Source organism: Pseudonaja textilis, chromosome 4 (genome assembly GCF_049901715.1).
Source record: "Pseudonaja textilis isolate UNSWEBS1 chromosome 4, rPseTex1.2, whole genome shotgun sequence".
NCBI classification, from domain to species: Eukaryota; Metazoa; Chordata; class Lepidosauria; order Squamata; family Elapidae; genus Pseudonaja; species Pseudonaja textilis.
In genome coordinates this window covers 26,979,228-26,996,647 of record NC_141993.1, presented here as the reverse complement: position 1 = coordinate 26,996,647, position 17,420 = coordinate 26,979,228, and the positions used below count along the sequence as shown (strand labels likewise).

The following is a 17,420-nucleotide window of genomic DNA, read 5'->3' as shown; positions in this document are numbered from 1 at the left end:
GTAAGTATCTGCCTAGAGAGAGAGATAAAAGGGGAGAGGGCTCTGACAGCCCCACCTGGTCCTCTCTTGCCACAACAGCATCTTTGTAATCTACTGCAAGACAAGGTAAGTATTTATGATAACAGGAGCATGCAGGTTACCATCCCCCAGGTAAGTATTTTATCCCACATTTTATAATGCTCCATTGGCCTTCAGTATCTCCTATTCTTCCTATATTCTCAACTTTGGACTTGAATAAATTAACTCTATAATCACAGTTATGTCAGTGACATGGCATAGAAGGTTGATACCAAAGATTACTTCAGTATAATAACATGGTACAATGGAACAGCTTGGGTTTATTACATGCTGTTCAGTTTACCTTTGGATTACAATTCATAGAACTGGTCTTAAGTTGGACGTGTGATCTAGCTTTCTTTTTGCAAGATTTTTTGTCCCAGTGGCAATTACCCTGTATTTTATTAATGTCTGATAGTGTTACTTTAATCTTCAAAGACATTGCATTATTTCTGTTCTTCTGACATGCAAAATACCTGAACACATTTTAAGCTAAATAAACATGCTTTACTGAAAAAGATGTTTAATGAACTTGCTAGTGTGACTATCTTCAATCTTCACTGAATTTTTGCCAGAAATGACATTAAAAGAAAACATATGTAATATTACCAAGCAATATTACTTAAAATTAGTTCTATCACTTCCTGAAGCAAAAATGTGTTATTAAGCATTGGAATTTTATTGTTTAATTATTTCCTACTTCTCTACTGCCTTCCTACCTTGCTCATTATTATCAATGTTGTTGGTGTTATTTACCATAATAGATTTTTATTAATAATGCAGAATTTTAAAAAATCTCAGTATGGTAATATTGAACATTGAAAGCAACATTGCTTATTTTCTGAATCAGTTTGAATATTCAATTAAGTGCTGAACAGTTACTTAGTAGTTAAAATGGATATAAACTGATTAGTAGTCCCAACATTCAGTAAAATGTTGAATTTACCATTGAAAGTAATGGCTTAACATGGAAAGAAATATTGCAAAAACTATTAGCCAAAAATTTAAATAAGAAAAAAATGTAAGCTTAGTATTTACTATGCTATTTGTTAAATTTCAAGGTGACCTAATTGTAAAAAGATTCTGAGCAGTTTATAACTTTAAAAGAATATGATATTTTTAAAAAGTGCTTTGTAAAACCATCTGAATAAAAACCAAACATTGCCATGGGTTTCACACACACTATAGCCCAAGCCTGGGAACAGATCCAAGCTTTCAAACACTTATGGAACTTTTGGAGAATAGGAGTTAGATGTATCATTGTGGGGATTCTACTCCAGTGGGCAGGAACTGTGATAGAGAAAGCCTGGTTCCTTGTTCCAACAAGTTGGCAACATCTAATTTAAGAGAGCCAGATTACACCTGGTCTGCCTGATTGCATTGAATTGGCAGGAACAGAGAAAGGCACTCCCTCAAATAACCAGGCCCTATTCCATGAAAAGTTTTATAAATGACAACCAACACTATGAATTGCACCTGGAAGCCAACTGGTAAGCCATGAAGTTTGTGAAGCAGTGATGATCTGGGTAGAATGCAAGAAGCCTATTACTTGCCTGTGCCACTGCATTTTGAACCAGATAAAGCTTCTGGATGGTCTTCAAGGACAGTTCCATGTAACCTGTATTGTAGTAGTGATCACGAGATAATAAGACATAAGTAATTTTCTGAAGAACTTCACAGTTAAGGCAAGGAGGGTGCAGCAGTGAATAAGGTGAACCTATACACTGATCCTCCTGATCATAGCTATCACAGGCTTTTTCAATAGTAGCCTGCAAGTCCAGGAGCCCCAAATTGCATGCTAGTTTCAAATGGGAGAATGCAGTCTAAGACCAAAAATGAAAATGTCCCAAATCTAGGGGGCCTAGATAGCCCTAGCCACTATGTGAGATCAGGATCAAGTCTCAATCTGTTCCTCCCCATCCAGATCCAAACAGTCTCCAGAGAGTGGTTAGCATAGTGACAACTTCACACTTGCAATCCAGATTGAAACTAGGAAGGACTGCAATGGAAGGATATAAACACTTCAACACAGTTCTTGCAACTCACACAGCCCAGTACAAGAGGATACTGTAATTGACAGATCAAGAAGCAAAAGGATGGCGACACTGCTTTCATTTCAGCTCTGCTAGAGATAATCAACAAGTGCAACCAATACTGTCTCAGCACTCTACCCTGGCCTGAAATTTGATCAGAATGGATCCAGATAATCTGCTTCCTCCAGACTTTCTGCAATCGCTTCTAATCGCCTTCTCAAGAACCTTCACACAAAGGGAAGGTTGGAAGCTGGATGGTAACTGTTCACAATGTAAAGTCCAGCAATGGCCCCCTGAGAATGGGTATACCCACTGCCTCCTTCAACATTGGAGAGACCATCACCTTCATCAGAGAGAGCAATACCATTGCATGGCCATGACCACATGTTATCTTCCATCTTAACAACTCAGGAAGAACCTAAATCTGAAAAACAGGTTACTGAATTCACAATTCTGGAGGACTTTGTCAGGAGTCACAGAATTAGGGCAAATAACATCAGATGTCTGTAAACTAGACAATGCTACATAGATCTGTTTAAGGAATATCTATAGATAGCATGAATGCTATCTATCTATATCTATCTAATATCTATAGATAGCATGAATGCTTGTCACCATAGCTCCTTATATTCCTAGGTTGTGTCTCCCCCAGTGAAAAAAAATGGATCACTCTAGACAGGGCAGGTATCTATAGACACAAAAAGGGCAGAGAAATAATGGTTTGCCTCCCTCACCCAAATATGGGCTGTTAATCATGTTTAGTACAATTAGCACTTTGTCTGCCTCCAACTCTAGGCATCTCTCTGGCACGTCATCTCCAGAATTCCTCAGAAATCAAAGTACATCCTGTCATCACCACTCAAGTGACAAAGGAGCTATGGGTGCAGGGCCTCAAGTCACTGGGCTGTTCCAGGCTGCAACAAAGACCTTGGCTGAACTACCTACTAGACCTTCAAGGAAAATCCCAAGCTACTCTGTAATTAGAATCCATCTGGTCAACTTGGATGCAACACTGAACAGGCCCTATCATCCTGCTGGAGTGGTTGGCATCAGTGAGCAAGAGGGCAACCACAGAGTGATCAGTCCATGTCAATGGACTGATAGTAATATCCTCCAACATTAGATCTTATCATAATTGCCCAAGACAAAAACCAACTCAAATGTATAATCCCTAATATGCATCAGGCCTCACTTAAGATTGGTGCATCATAGCTTGGAAGCCAAGAGCTCCTAAGCCACTCTGGATTCAGTGTCTCCAAGAAGATGACCTAAAGTCCCTGAGAATTACCAGCTTCAGGGACTCCATTCCAAACCCAGCAATGGAATATAGCAACTCAAGCAAAGATGATGCTGTGCAGCAAAGAGGACAGTTCAGTAGCAGTAATTTCTGAAAGCTTAACTTCAACCAGAGACACTCTCATTTGATCATTTGCAGAGCTGAGCCTCAGAGCACGTTCGACAACTTGTGGGTAATAGTAGCCATCCTTCCCTGGGGTCTCGGCTGATGCAAAACCTAAAACAACAATGGAAAATTGAGATGTAGGGATAAAAGATACCGATTTATAGTAAGAGTAAGATGTAATGGTAAAGGAATAGGTAAATACATATACTGAAAAATGTGAGGAGATGCAAAATGTCTTGATGTTGATAATGTATCAAGTTTTATGTTTTTAAAATTTGGAAACTTAATGCAATTTATAAATAAATAAATAAATAAATAAAACAATGGGCATATTAACCAAAGGAGATTACCCTCTTCTGGGCCCACACAGGTCTTGATAATACACACCAGGTTGATGCCCTCACTCACAATAAGATTATGGACGAGGGCAGATTTAATAGGTAACTCGATATTCAAAAATAATAGCTGTGGTGATTACTCTTTTACATTGAGCTATACATACGTTCAGCATTGTAATAATGATAACTTGTGTCATATTAAGCTCAGTATACATTACTGATATTCATATGTATCCTTTTAGTACATATTGAAGCTTGGAAATCATTACTGTTTGAGTTTTGTGGTAGCATTTAAAGAGTTAAATTCAGTTGTCTGTTTTTTATTTTTATACTTTACTGTAGATATATACAAATTGCACACGAGTAAAAATACACATTGAGTACATAAGATTTTGATTTTATATGTGTATGTGTGTGTATGAATTTTTGATGGTGGAACGAGTAAACATCACTTTGTTCTGAGGTTATATACTTGATTTTTTGCACATTTATTATGATACAGTGTTTATAGTCATTTAATTTACAGTATTATCTTCATCCCATGTCTGTTATAATTATTTGTACTTTGGCTTAATAAATAAAAGTAAAAGAAAATTGTAATTCTGTAGTTAAAGTATCTCTTTACAGTGGATATATTGTTTGTAAGTATATACACTTTTCTCTTTTATTGTAAGGAACTTTCTCTTGTGTTTATATGAGAAACAAAATGTATTTGATTAATGTAATGTAATATAATTGTCATATATTTGAGAGCCAGTTTGATGTAGTGGTTATGGGTCTGGTCTAGACACCAGGAGTCTCTTAAGTTCTATTCCTACCTTAAGCATGAAAGCCAGTTGGGTGACTTTGGGCAATCACTCTCAGCTCAACCTGCCTCACAGGACTGTTGTGGGGATAATTGTGGTGGTCTCTCATAGTTCCCACAGATAATAGGAGGAGGAAGAAGTTTTATCTATGTTCACTGCCTTGAGTTACTTATTAAATAATAAATGTGGGATACAAATCTAAAAAATGAATACTTAATCTTTAGCTTTTATGTAGATCTGAAGCCAACAAACATTTCAGTTTCAATTTCTATATTGTTAATGAAGCTGTCATTTCCATAATAATTGAAGTAATAATATGCTTTTATATAATTGTTTTTGTAATAACACTGAAAAGTTTTCATTATTTTCTTAGATTTTAGAATATCTTGCAAAATGATTATTTTGTCAAAAGTCAATGGTATAAAACATTTCTACAAATGCAGAGGAATATGCTTGAACAAGTACTTAAGTCAGGTTTTTAAATGTTTTTTTGCAACCAATTCCAAAATATCCTGTGAAAATAATATTAAAATTATTTCATATATCTGGCATTATCATGTTTTTATTGTTTTGCGTTGTTATATGAGTTGTTTATGTTAAAGATCTAGTATCATTATATGAGGTGCTAATCATTTTATGAACCACCATTGTTTTGTTGTCATTTTATATAAACAACCACACATAAAATCAAATACATACACATTTTGTCAGACCACTCTTCAGTCCTGGAATTCAACTATTTGTATTTCTGACTAGTGTGTCCAATAAAACTTTTCAGCAAATTTTCACCAGTCCACTATAGTTATCAATTATGAACACCTGGGATATATAAGCACATAAAAAAAATAAGGGTATTAAAGTCATTTTAATTAATAGCTTTTTGTCAGATAATAGGTTGTGTGAATCCTTTCACTATAGTTACAACAGGAAGATAAAGTAAAATTGTGAACCCTGTTTTATTTTTTTAAGAAATAGACAGTTTCACATTATTTTTTTCAGCTACTGCTGGTGAAATATGTCTTTTGATTTTTCTGAAAAATAGCAACCTAGTTTTTGAATATAACAGCAGAGCTGATCTCATCTGATAAAAAATTAAGAATGATCTACAAAGCTTAACATGGTCTATATAGCTTGGTAATTTTTCTTGTCACCAGAAAGGAAGGACCTCATTTAGCAAACTTCATCACCCCTTATGAAAGAAAGATAGGGTTTCCAAAAACTTTTGTTTCTTTCTTTTAAAAGGGAAAAAGGAGGGAAAAATAAAGTATATAATACCATTTCCTGGTTCCATAGCTGTGAAGTACCAGTAATTAGCAGAAACTGCTCATTTGCTTCCTCTTTCTGGAAGAATGTCACAATTTTTTTAAAGAATTAAACATTAATTGAAAACATTTTTAAAATATTGGTCTCATGCAAAACAATGGTGGAAAAGATAAAATTTTCAAAAATATATACTGCATTTTAAATGAATTTCCAACAGAAAAAAAAAATATGGGACAAACAAAGTGATACTGTTTGTTCCAATTTAGAGACAGCTTTGATGTAAAGTGGTTCCATGTATAATGAATTTCTTTTAATGGTATTAGATACCAGAGACAAAGTTTAAATAGCAATGCACCTTCAAAAGGAAAGTAAACTGTACAATTTCTAATTGAACATCTTCCTTATTCCTTAGAAACATCACCACAACAAATGTTTCTGGTTTGATTTCCTGGATTTTCCAGATTTATTTAGAGTACAACCTGGAATCGGAGGCATAAAACATTTTTTTTGTACCTAACTGCTACCCAACTTCTGCTTTTCTATTACAAATACAAAAACTTCTGCCTTTTTAGCAAGGGATGGGACTAAAGAAATAATCATTTTACAGTTTGATCATGTTTGAGAAGGTCATCTTCGTGGTACACAACTGATAGTTTGGAGGGTTGTGAAAGCAGATTGGCTTCACAATAGCATTTGAACTGGCTTCTGTGTCCTATTATATTTCCTGCACTAATGTCTTCCCCAAACTGAAATTATCTACATTAAGAAGATGTATGTTTCCAACCTGGAAAAAAAAAAAAGGAGATAGGCAGTTACTGTGTATAATCAGGAATGCATCTAGTCCTCTATCCTATAAATTATTCATGAACAATTGGGCAATATTATTTGAGTCAATATATTAATATTATATTAATTAATATTAATATAATAAGTTAATATTAATAGTTAATATTTTTTAGAATGAGGGGGTGGCAAATAAATGTAACAAATTTCTGATAATGGTTAGAAGAGAAAAATCTAGCCAACGAATCCAGATTAGCCTTGATTATGATAAGTGCTGTTGAAAACAAGCAATAACAAAAAATAACCGAATTAAAAAACAACAAAGAGATGAGGGGCACCCCACAGAAAAAAACTTCAAATAGCTTGATATCTTGAAAGGTACAATCTCAAGCTGTTAACTACACTTACCGTAGACAATTTAGTTCTTCATGTTGCTCTGTAGTTAGAGTTTAGAAGATGGGTTTTTTATTCCATATTATATACTTGTACATATTCTACTTTGGATCAGTGGTATAGTGATGAAAAACAAATTGGTCCAGAGTACCATGTCATTTCCTTGTACATCTTTAGCTTTATATTTTATTACTTATTTGTGGTGTTTGTGGGTTTTTTGGAGGTTAAAATAATTGCAAAGCTTAAACAGCTATAAGTGAAAAATGTACTCCATTTTTATAAACGTTCTTATCCAAATATAAAAATGCATAATATGATTAAAAACCTGAAGAATACATTGGATTCATTCATTTAATCATTTAAAGTTTCAGATATATATTGTTGATATTCAGCCACTCAGTAACTTTGGCTCACTAAACTATTATTTGTTATGAGATTATTATAGCAATTTTGAAAGGGAAGGAGTGACAGAATCTGGGGGTGGAGTTAAAAGAAGGATGAGCCTAGAATCTACATAGCCACAAACGAGCTAAGTCCAAATTTCTTGAATTCAGTTGACCCTTACTCCTATCAAGTTCTAACCCTTAGTTGAGAATATTCTTGTACATTGGTGTAACTAGCAATAAATAGTTTAATTGGACCTTCACATGTAGACCTGATCTTCATGCCTGACAATTATGATGTATCTACTATTAAATATTTTCCATACAAAACTACTTTAACTGATTTAGAGTGGGAAATAATTGGCTCTGAGTGGAAGTGCAATCTTTCTGCAATTTACTCTTAAGGGTGTTTATATGTTGCCCAGTAAACCTAGCAAATTAAAAAGAGAAAAAGAAAAAGATAAGTTAGACCCAGATAGCAGTTGACAAAATACAGCAATGATGTATTTTAATTTTATACCGATTTTAAACTGAAAGATTACTTAAAAGTTTACTTTTTAAAGTTCGGCATCACAAGTATGTCTATCTGCAGAAGTCATTCCTCTGCTTGGGATGCCATCAAAGATGTACTTATTTTAATAAACCTTTTTGGCTCTGGGATGCACTGTCAAAAAATTAAATTGGAGCACCACCAACAGAACATGCTGCACAGAAGGAAAAAGAGGCCCACTGAATAGTGGGGCCAAAGGTCTTACTGAACTTAGTCCTGTTTTGTTAACTACATATGATTCTGTTGGTAACTTGATTCCAAATCTTTAATCAGAATGTTTAATTGGGTATCAAAACAGATCGGAGATAATGAAACATTGATGTATTGTCATCTGCACCTCTATAACTGTCTGGTTTGGTTCTGAAACCCAACAAGACAGACTTCAGAGAGTAATTAGGACTGCAGGAAAAACAATTACTACCAACCTGCCTTCCATTGAGGACTTGTATACTGCACGAGTCAAAAAGAGGGCTATGAAAATATTTACAGACCCCTCACATCCTGGACATAAACTGTATCAACTCCTACCCTCAAAACAATGCTATAGAGCATTGCACATCAGAACAACTAGACACAAGAACAGGTACTAAACAAATAATTCCCTCAACACTATCAAACTATTTACTAAGTTTGCATTACTATTAGTATTACTATTAATCCTCCCATCCTTCCTTTCACCCATCTCCTCCCACTTATGATTGTATGACTGTAATCTTGTTGCTTGTAGCCTAACAATTTTTTTTCTAGTTTCCTAGTATTTGATTGCTTATTGTACCCTATGTCTATTATTGTGTTGAACTTATGATTCTTGACTCTTGACAAATGTATCTTTTCTTTTATGTACACTGAGAGCACATGCACGAAGACAAATTTCTTGTGTATCCAATCACACCTGGCCAATAAAGAATTCTGTTCTATTCTGTTCTATTCTATTCTTATTGAATCATTACATACCAGTCCAAGATAACAATAGCCGTATTTTGGAGTAATTGAAATTTCTGTATTATTTTTAAGGCAGACTCATTATAAATGCATAAACGTTGATGAGACCAGGCACAAATCCCTTGTCTTGAATTTCATTTAAATTGAATGTAATTATTCCCCATATATTTAATTTGTCCCTGATTTGTCCCGTTAAAAAAATAGAAGTTGGCAAAATTCTTGGAGGGGCTCTGGAAACATTAGCCAAGATTTGGGAGGGCTGCTTATAGCCCCTGGTCTCAGATTGCGTATCTCTGTGGTATATCAAGCAAAACATTAAGAAAACGTCTTCTTACAGTACTCTAAATGTGGCTGAAGTCCGTGAAGTTCACAAGTGGTTGGATCATGCATTAAGATTTCATTAGATCCAGTGCAATTTTCTATTTACAAAAATAATCAGGGCAATATTGTTTTCTATGAAGCATTGCAATCATATTTTTTCATCATTTCTATATTTAAAGGTCTTTTCTTTTTATTAGATGGAGGAATGTATCATCAGTTGGACAACCTATACCAGGAACTCGATTTATTGCTTTTAAAGTACCCTTAAAACTGGTATGTATAAAATTATTTATATGAAGTTATATTAACTACAAAAGAGAATCAGTAAAGTGATATTCATTTTATACAATCAATATTTGGCTAAAAGTAGAACCTGTGCAATAATACAGATTCAGTTCTAAAGAAGTGTTTCAGAGTACACTGGCCAAAAATGTAGCACTTTGTAGTTAAGTTTGAACTTCTGGAGACCTGACTATTAACCTTCCCTTCAGAGGATAAGAGCCTTTTGTGTACTATTAAATAAGACCAATTATATGGTTTCACACAGTCCATCTGTCATCAGTGCTACTTCTACTATGGAGTATTTGATAGCATGGTCGGCATTTACTTTAATAAGGGAATCATATCCTCCCTCAGTTGTTGCTTTTTAAATCTAATAAACTTACAAGTACAGAACACTGTACTTGTACTTTTGATACTCTTTGGCATTAAATAGCTAACCTTCAATTCCCTAATTGCACATTTTTCTGTGATCAAATTCATCCAGAATATTGCACAAAATTTCCCCTAATTCACCCCCTGGTTCTTCCATTATTGTCTTTCACTGAAACATAACATGCAACTGTCACCACGCTGTCATCAAACAATGGATTTCTACTTTCAGTACACCCACAGAAACCTTAGTGACATCAATTCATAGTTTTCACATACATTATAAACCTTTCCATTAATAATTAAACCTGTACTTTCATGCACATGTTCATTAACTCCATTTCAAGCACTTCAACATTAACCTACTTTTATTTAGATCTTACTACATTCTTCTCCATTTTACTTTTACAAAGATATATTTTTCTTTTTTATTTCATTTAATTTGTATATACATATGCTTGTACACATGCTGTACATTTACTCCTCTTACATTTTTATTCATATAACTTAGCCTTTGCTTACTCATTAAAGCTGATGAAAAGGTTCACATATAAATTAATTTGAAAACATAATAGGTAGAACAGACATTTTTTTTCCAATTTGGGTAACACTGTTCCTAATTCTACTATGGATGACGTTTCTCAAAAGTGGAAAAGAGGGCATTTCTGTTTGCCATATATTTATTAAATTTATATGCCACCTATCTTACTGTTGAAGCAACTCTGTATCTATTAAATAGTAATATTATCTAAGAATATACAGATTTATAAATTGTGAAATATACTTCAAAAAGATGGAAATGCAAAGATAAAGGATGTTTATTTCACAATTACCTATTCTACCTAGACACTATTTCCCTACTTCTCCGTAGAACAACAGGTAACTTATTCATGGTTAATTCAGAATCATGGCATTGGATAGATGCTTTCAGAGTCTATGCATTTGTTCAGTCGGATGTAAAATATGAAATGTTTATTATTGTTATCCCTATACAGTATCACCCTGTAGTAAAAGAGTACATACAACTAGAGTGAAAAGAAAAACAACTTCAGTCCTTAAAGGACTGCTATTTATTTTTAAATAAATCATTTGTTGCTTAGAAACTACCTAATTGTTCTGAATGCTTATGTTTTGTTTTCACTTTGACTTTTTTTAATTTAACGAATCATTTTTTTCTATATGCATAAGAATATCTTTCCATACTGTACTTACTTTCTTTTTTCTCCATCCTAGGCAATCAATCAGCGACTTACACCAACTCAAAGGTTTACACCAAAAGATCTGATTGCTGCGGTGAAAGCTTTCAATGCGGAGCTTGGCTTAATCATTGATTTAACATATACAACAAGATACTATGGTATCAAGGTAATTGTAAATTAATATTTGCTGCGGATAATAAAAACATTTGGCCCATGGGGTTCTTTTTCTCCAATACTGACTTAGAAATAGGTCAAGTTGTTATGGAATTTTTAATTTTCACCATGAGAAAAACTGTTCTATAAAGGCAATGCCTTGCCAGAAATGAACCTACCCACCTGGCCCGTTCATCAAGAAAAAGTTAATAAGCATGAGAGAGATAGTAGGTATTCTCTATATCAGGGGTCCCCAACCCCCAGTCCATGGCCCAGTACTGGTCTGTGGCCCATTGGGAACTGAGCCACACAAGTTGCAGGCGAGCTCATGAAGCTCCATTGGCGCAAATGGCAGGCACGTGTATGAAACCATCCCCTCCCCCCTTGCCATTGAGCTGTTGCCACTGCCAATGCACAGAGCCAGAAAGGTTAGGGATCACTGCTCTACAGCATCCTCAACTTTATGAATGATCTTTCCCAAGAAATATATGCAGCACCCACTCTGTTGTAGTTCTTTAGATCAGTTTTAATTATTTTATTTCCAGGTTACCTTGAGTCCACATGGCTGACTCTGGATGGTCATCTTGGTTTATAACTTAGCCTTTCTTTTGTGATTATTTTTTATTTTTTTACATTTATAAGAATTTACTTATTTCCTACTATGTTTTTCTGTTTACTTGATGCGTATGGCTCAAAGTCCTTTCAATTTGGGTTAAGTTGTAAGTAGCATAGGAAAAAAGAAAGTTAAAAAAATAAGGAAGGAGGGATTCTATTATGCTAGTTAATGGTACCATGTCATTCATGTCAAACATGTTTTGCAAAGTACAATAAGGTACATCCTTTATTGGGAACTTAGAGTTCAGTATATGATATAAGTTGAACAGAAAAATAGATGCGCTAAGATTTCAGAATAAAAAAAATATAATGTTAGATTTGCATATGCAGAACTGGAAGTACTGTAGAGAGAATGCAGATCATTGAAGCTGGAAAAAATACAAATTGAAGTACGAATCATGGAGAAGAAAATGGCCAATTCTTCACAAACAATAAAGGCATGTGGTAATCCTTCACTTATGATCACAATTGAGCTCAAAACTTCCAATGCTAAGTTCAGTGAGTTTTGCCCCATTTTCTTGCACAGTTGTTAAGTGAATCACTGTAATTATTAACCTAGAACACAGTCGTTAAGTGATCTATCTTCTGACTTTGTCAGAAGATTGCAAAAGGTGATCACATGACCCTGGGACACTGCAGCCATCATAAATATGAGCCAGTTGCCAAGCATCCAAATTTTGATTATGTGTTCATGGGGATGCTTGCAATGATCCTAAGTGTGAAAAATGGATATAAATAACTTTTTTTCATTGCTGTTGTAACTTGAATGGTCACTAAATGAATTGTAAGTCAAGAACTATCTGCATATGCTTCTATTGTGAATATGGCAGTATCTTCTGAGTACATAAATTTGTATTTACAGTAAGGAATTATTCTCAAATGTTAGGTTATCTAGTATATCACTATTTTACTCAGTGGTGGGATTATAAAAAAATTACTACCTGTTCTGTGGGCATGGCTTGGTGGGCGTGGCAGGGGAAGGATACTGTAAAATCTCCATTCCCTCCCCACTCCTGGGGGAAGGTTACTACAAAATCCCATTCCCTCCCCATCCCACTACCTGATTTCCAGCTCCCTAACCCTGTGCAGGGCAACAAAAGAAGACCCAGCTGATCAGATGGGACTTGGGAGGCAGAGAATAGATTTGGGCAGTGACAGATGGTATTTGCCGGTTCTCTGAACTATTCAAAATTTCCACTACCGGTTCTCCACAACTGGTCAGAATCTGCTGAATATTGAGCAGTGTTTTGAATCATGGAAGTTTTCTCCCTTTGCACTTTTGTTTCTTGTGGGTTTTTTTTGCAAGTTTTTACTCTCCCCTGAATTTCATGCACCAACGGATTACATCTGCTTATTTTGGCTGTCTCATGCTTTTTTCCTGCCAAATGGATTAGGTTTAGGATTATTGATTGATGGTTGGCAATTGCCTCTCTGAATTTATGTTCCCATATCGTTATCACAGCAAGAATATAGCACCAATCGATTTTGTTCACATTTTTGGATGTGAGATTTTAATACTAGAGGCAAGTAAAAAAAGAGCCAGAGCTTCTGTAGATCCCTTTTAATGGAACAAATCTGCAATGATACCAGAGATTGAATGCTATAAATTGAGATTAAACCAAAGCACAGCAAAGTGATGGAGAAAATTTAGTTAGCAACTCATCAATGAGTTACCAATAAAATTCACACCAGGGAATGTTGCCAACAGTGTAGACATTTTACTGTATGTTATTGGAAGTAGTCCACTTTTTCAATTCAAATTTTGATTGATCCTTTGAGTCAGCACGTGAGCTCTAGCTGACTTTCTTCTAGAAATTTCTGGTACTCTGGTAGTGATGATAGTAGATAGGATGTCCATAGGACAGGACTGAGCTGGGATCAGCTGGGACTTGGGAGGCAGAGTATAGATGGGGCGGGGCCAGTCAGAGGTGGTATTTGCCAGTTCTCCAAACTACTCAAAATTTCCGCTACTAGTTCTTCAGAACTGGTCAGAACCTGCTGAATTCCACCTCTGGTTTTACTATGCATTTTGAAGAACTAAAAATCTTAAAATGTATTCTACTCTTTTTGAATGAAAGTATTTCTCATAGTTTCTTTGCAATGGAATATTAGAATTATGCATTTGATTACTTTAGTGGAATATTAATTGAGAGGGAGATTGGCAGCACAATCCTGCATGTGACCACTCTGAAATTAGTCCCACTAAATTCACTAGAATCTGGTGAGACAGTGTAGTAGTCTTTCTCACAAAGATTTATCAAAAATATTTAATGATTTTAAATCAAACTGAGCTGCTTGATTCCAGATGTAATTCAAGATTCTGGTTATCACTTTTTAATCATCTTCACTATATGATTTGAGATCAGATATCCTAAGGGACCATCTTTTTCCAAGAGTTTCTACCTGGCCAGTGCAATCCAACAGATTGGGCATTTTCCAGATCCTGTCAACCAAAGAGTGTTGACTAGCGGGAACTAGAGGAGAGCCTTTTTCTGCTGTAGTCCCTGCCTTATGGAATATTCTCCCCTTGGAGATTAGAATGGTGCCAAACGGCTTTTCAGAAAACTTTAAAATCTTTGCTATGTACCTGGGCCTGAGGTTTGGAAAGCATTAAGGGACCTATTACTTGACTTTACTGTGAGTCGATTAATCATAAGACCTGCTTTGTACTTATTTATTTTACAGATGTTTTCATTATTATAGCGTTTTTTTTCAATTGTTTAAATTATTTTATAATTTTAGAATTGTAAGCTGCCCAGAGTCACTTAGCTGAGTTGGGCAGCTATAGAAACTGAATAAATAAACAAACAACTAAATAAGGGATGATTTAAAAATTGCAGGCATCCCTTACAATTGTCATGGAGGCAGTTAGACAATGAAATATCTATTTTTAAGTAACCTCATAAAATGTTATTACTGGAAAAAAATGTTAAAAGTATTTTCAAGTGACATCAGAGTGTGATCATAATAACATAGGGGTGTCAAATGTGCATCGTCACGGCATCATCATGTGATATCATGAATTTTTTCCTCTTCATTAAACCAGGTGTGGGCGTGGCTGCGAGTTTGACAGCCCTTTGATAACACTTTTAAAATCAATAGACTAGCCATGCTGTTACATACAATACACCAATTTGGCTTTATTCACAGGTGCTCTTACTACCAGAATTCCTATTAAATATTGCAATGTAGGGAGGGGAAAAAATGTAAAGATCTCCTTCACAGCAGTTACATTCAGTTATGTGTTTGGAGGTCAATTTGTACTAACACAAGTTGAGGTTGCGGCAACATACAAAAATAGGATTGTTCACTTAATGCCATTATGCACTTAATTTCTTTTAAAAATGAATATTAAAATACTCTCTGAAAAAGATTTTAGTCATCAATTACTATATTAACTATAGTATTTGTTCATCTTTTCATTGCTAGGATTTGCCCAAAAGTGTGGAGTATAAGAAACTTTTTACTATAGGACTTGAAGTCCCAGATGATCCTACTATTCTACAATTTAAAAAATGGGTCAGAAAATTCCTATGGGAAAATGCAGACAATGGTAAATAACAGCCTTTATAATTTCATACTAGAGAGCCAGAACAATTTGAAGTTGTGTATTTCTTTAGATTCCAGCCATCATATAGGAATAATTACCCTTATATATCCATATTATTCTAATTCAGAAACATCAACCATAGCCTGATGGGATGTCTTGCACCCACACTTGGTTATGAAAAAGTGCTAGTTTTTACCTAATATACTGGTAGTCCTCAACTTACGACCTAACAATTACAGTTGCAAATCATAAAGTGGGTCATCACATGACCAACCTGATTTAATGACTTTTTTTGTGGTGATCGTTAAGCAAACATGGCAGTTGTAAAGCTAGCGTTGTGGACGTTTATGGGCTGGTTTTTGCCAGTAACCAGGCGTAACACCAGTTTCCGATGAAATTGTCATAAACAGAGTGCTTCAAATGACCATAAATGCAGGCCAGTTGCTAAATGCCCAAAATGTGATCACATGCTTGTAAGCTGTAAGTAACTCTTGGGGGAATCCATTGTAATTTTGAGTCAAGGCCTTCCCAAACTGCATGCACATTAACAAAGCTGTCACCTCTGGTGTCAACTTTAATAGTATAAAACACTTGTAAACCAAAGAAAAAGCCATCTCAAGACTTATTCCACCCCTCTCATAATCTAAGACAGGGGTCTCTAACTTTGGCAACTTTAAGCCTGGGGAATTCTGGGAGTTGAAGTCCTCCAGGCTTAAAATTGCCAAGGTTGGAGACCCTGATCTAAGAAGTGTTTAGTTATATCTGTTTTGTCTCTTCTTGATCACACTTAGCAGGAACCTTGCACATGTAGCAGAGGTTGCACAACCTGCTTCTGAATTCCCATTTTTTCCAGTTCTGAATCAGAGAAATGTAATTGTATGAATCTACTAAAGAGCAATATTCTTTTTTTAACTTTTTTGTATCATGCATTAGCACTATATGTTTGCATTGTTTAATTTTCATTTTGCTTTCCAATAGAAAAACTCATTGGAGTACATTGTACAAATGGAATTAATAGAACAGGTTACCTTATATGCAGGTAAGTGTCACAACAAACATTACATAATTACGGTACTTTTACTCCAGTGAAAGTTGGGTAATCCATAACTGTATTTATGTTTCTTTAGATATCTTATTGATGTTGAAGGTTGGGATCCAGAAACAGCAATCCAAGGTATTTATGTGCCTTTTAACAGAATCCCAGGTTATGCAATAGTGAATGAGTTGTTGTAACTGAGAACTAAAAGATCACTTCCCAAAGTATCACATGTGAACTGAAAATTTTTCTCCCCTGCTTTCGCTCTCAAGTTCATAACACAAAAATGGGCTTCGTAGAATTCCAGCAGGAAATTGGAAATGGAAATGCCCTATCCTATATGTACAAAAGCACCTTGCACTTCTATAAAAAAAGGAAAAATGTTTCATATAATTTCATTAAGTAGTCCAGATCTAATACTGCTTGCAACATTTGTGGAAAGTTTATTTTGTGGCATCATGTCCCTGCAAAATTGCCTAGCAAATAAGCAATTCTCTTGCTACAGGTAGCCTATAACTTAAAACAGTTCGCTTAACAGCCATTCAAGTTACAATGGCACTGAAGAAAGTGACTTATGACAGTTTTGACAATTCTGACTGCTGCAGCATCCCCATGATCACATGATCAAAATTCAAACACTTGGCAACTAACTCACGTTTATGACAGTTGCTGGGGTCATGTGATCACCTTTTGCAAGCTTTCTGACAAGCAAAGTCAATGGGGAAGCCAGATTCACGTAACCACTGTGTTACTAATTTAACTTAGTGGTTCACTTAACAACTGTGGTAAGAAAGGTCATAAAATAGGGGCAAAATTCAATAAATGTTTCACTTAGCAAGATAAATTATGGGCTCAATTGTGTTTGAAAGTCAAGGACTACCTATACATTGGTCTCTATATTTATTGTGTATTGACTGATACCAAAATCATAGTGCTGTGGCAGAC

The 17,420-nt window shown here is 35.1% G+C and overlaps 1 protein-coding gene across 4 annotated transcripts in view; it reads left to right on the top strand.

Annotated features, from left to right (window-relative positions):
* LOC113442754 (uncharacterized) overlaps positions 1–17,420 on the top strand; it is a 30,372-nt gene that overhangs the window by 1,235 nt on the left and 11,717 nt on the right. For all 4 annotated transcript variants that reach the window (XM_087932454.1, XM_087932453.1, XM_026710518.2 and 1 more), the window contains exons 3-7: positions 9,469–9,544; positions 11,156–11,287; positions 15,319–15,442; positions 16,418–16,478; positions 16,567–16,613. In XM_087932454.1, coding sequence (XP_087788580.1) covers positions 9,469–9,544; positions 11,156–11,287; positions 15,319–15,442; positions 16,418–16,478; positions 16,567–16,613 — 440 coding nt within the window. The remainder of the gene's footprint in view (positions 1–9,468; positions 9,545–11,155; positions 11,288–15,318; positions 15,443–16,417; positions 16,479–16,566; positions 16,614–17,420) is intronic.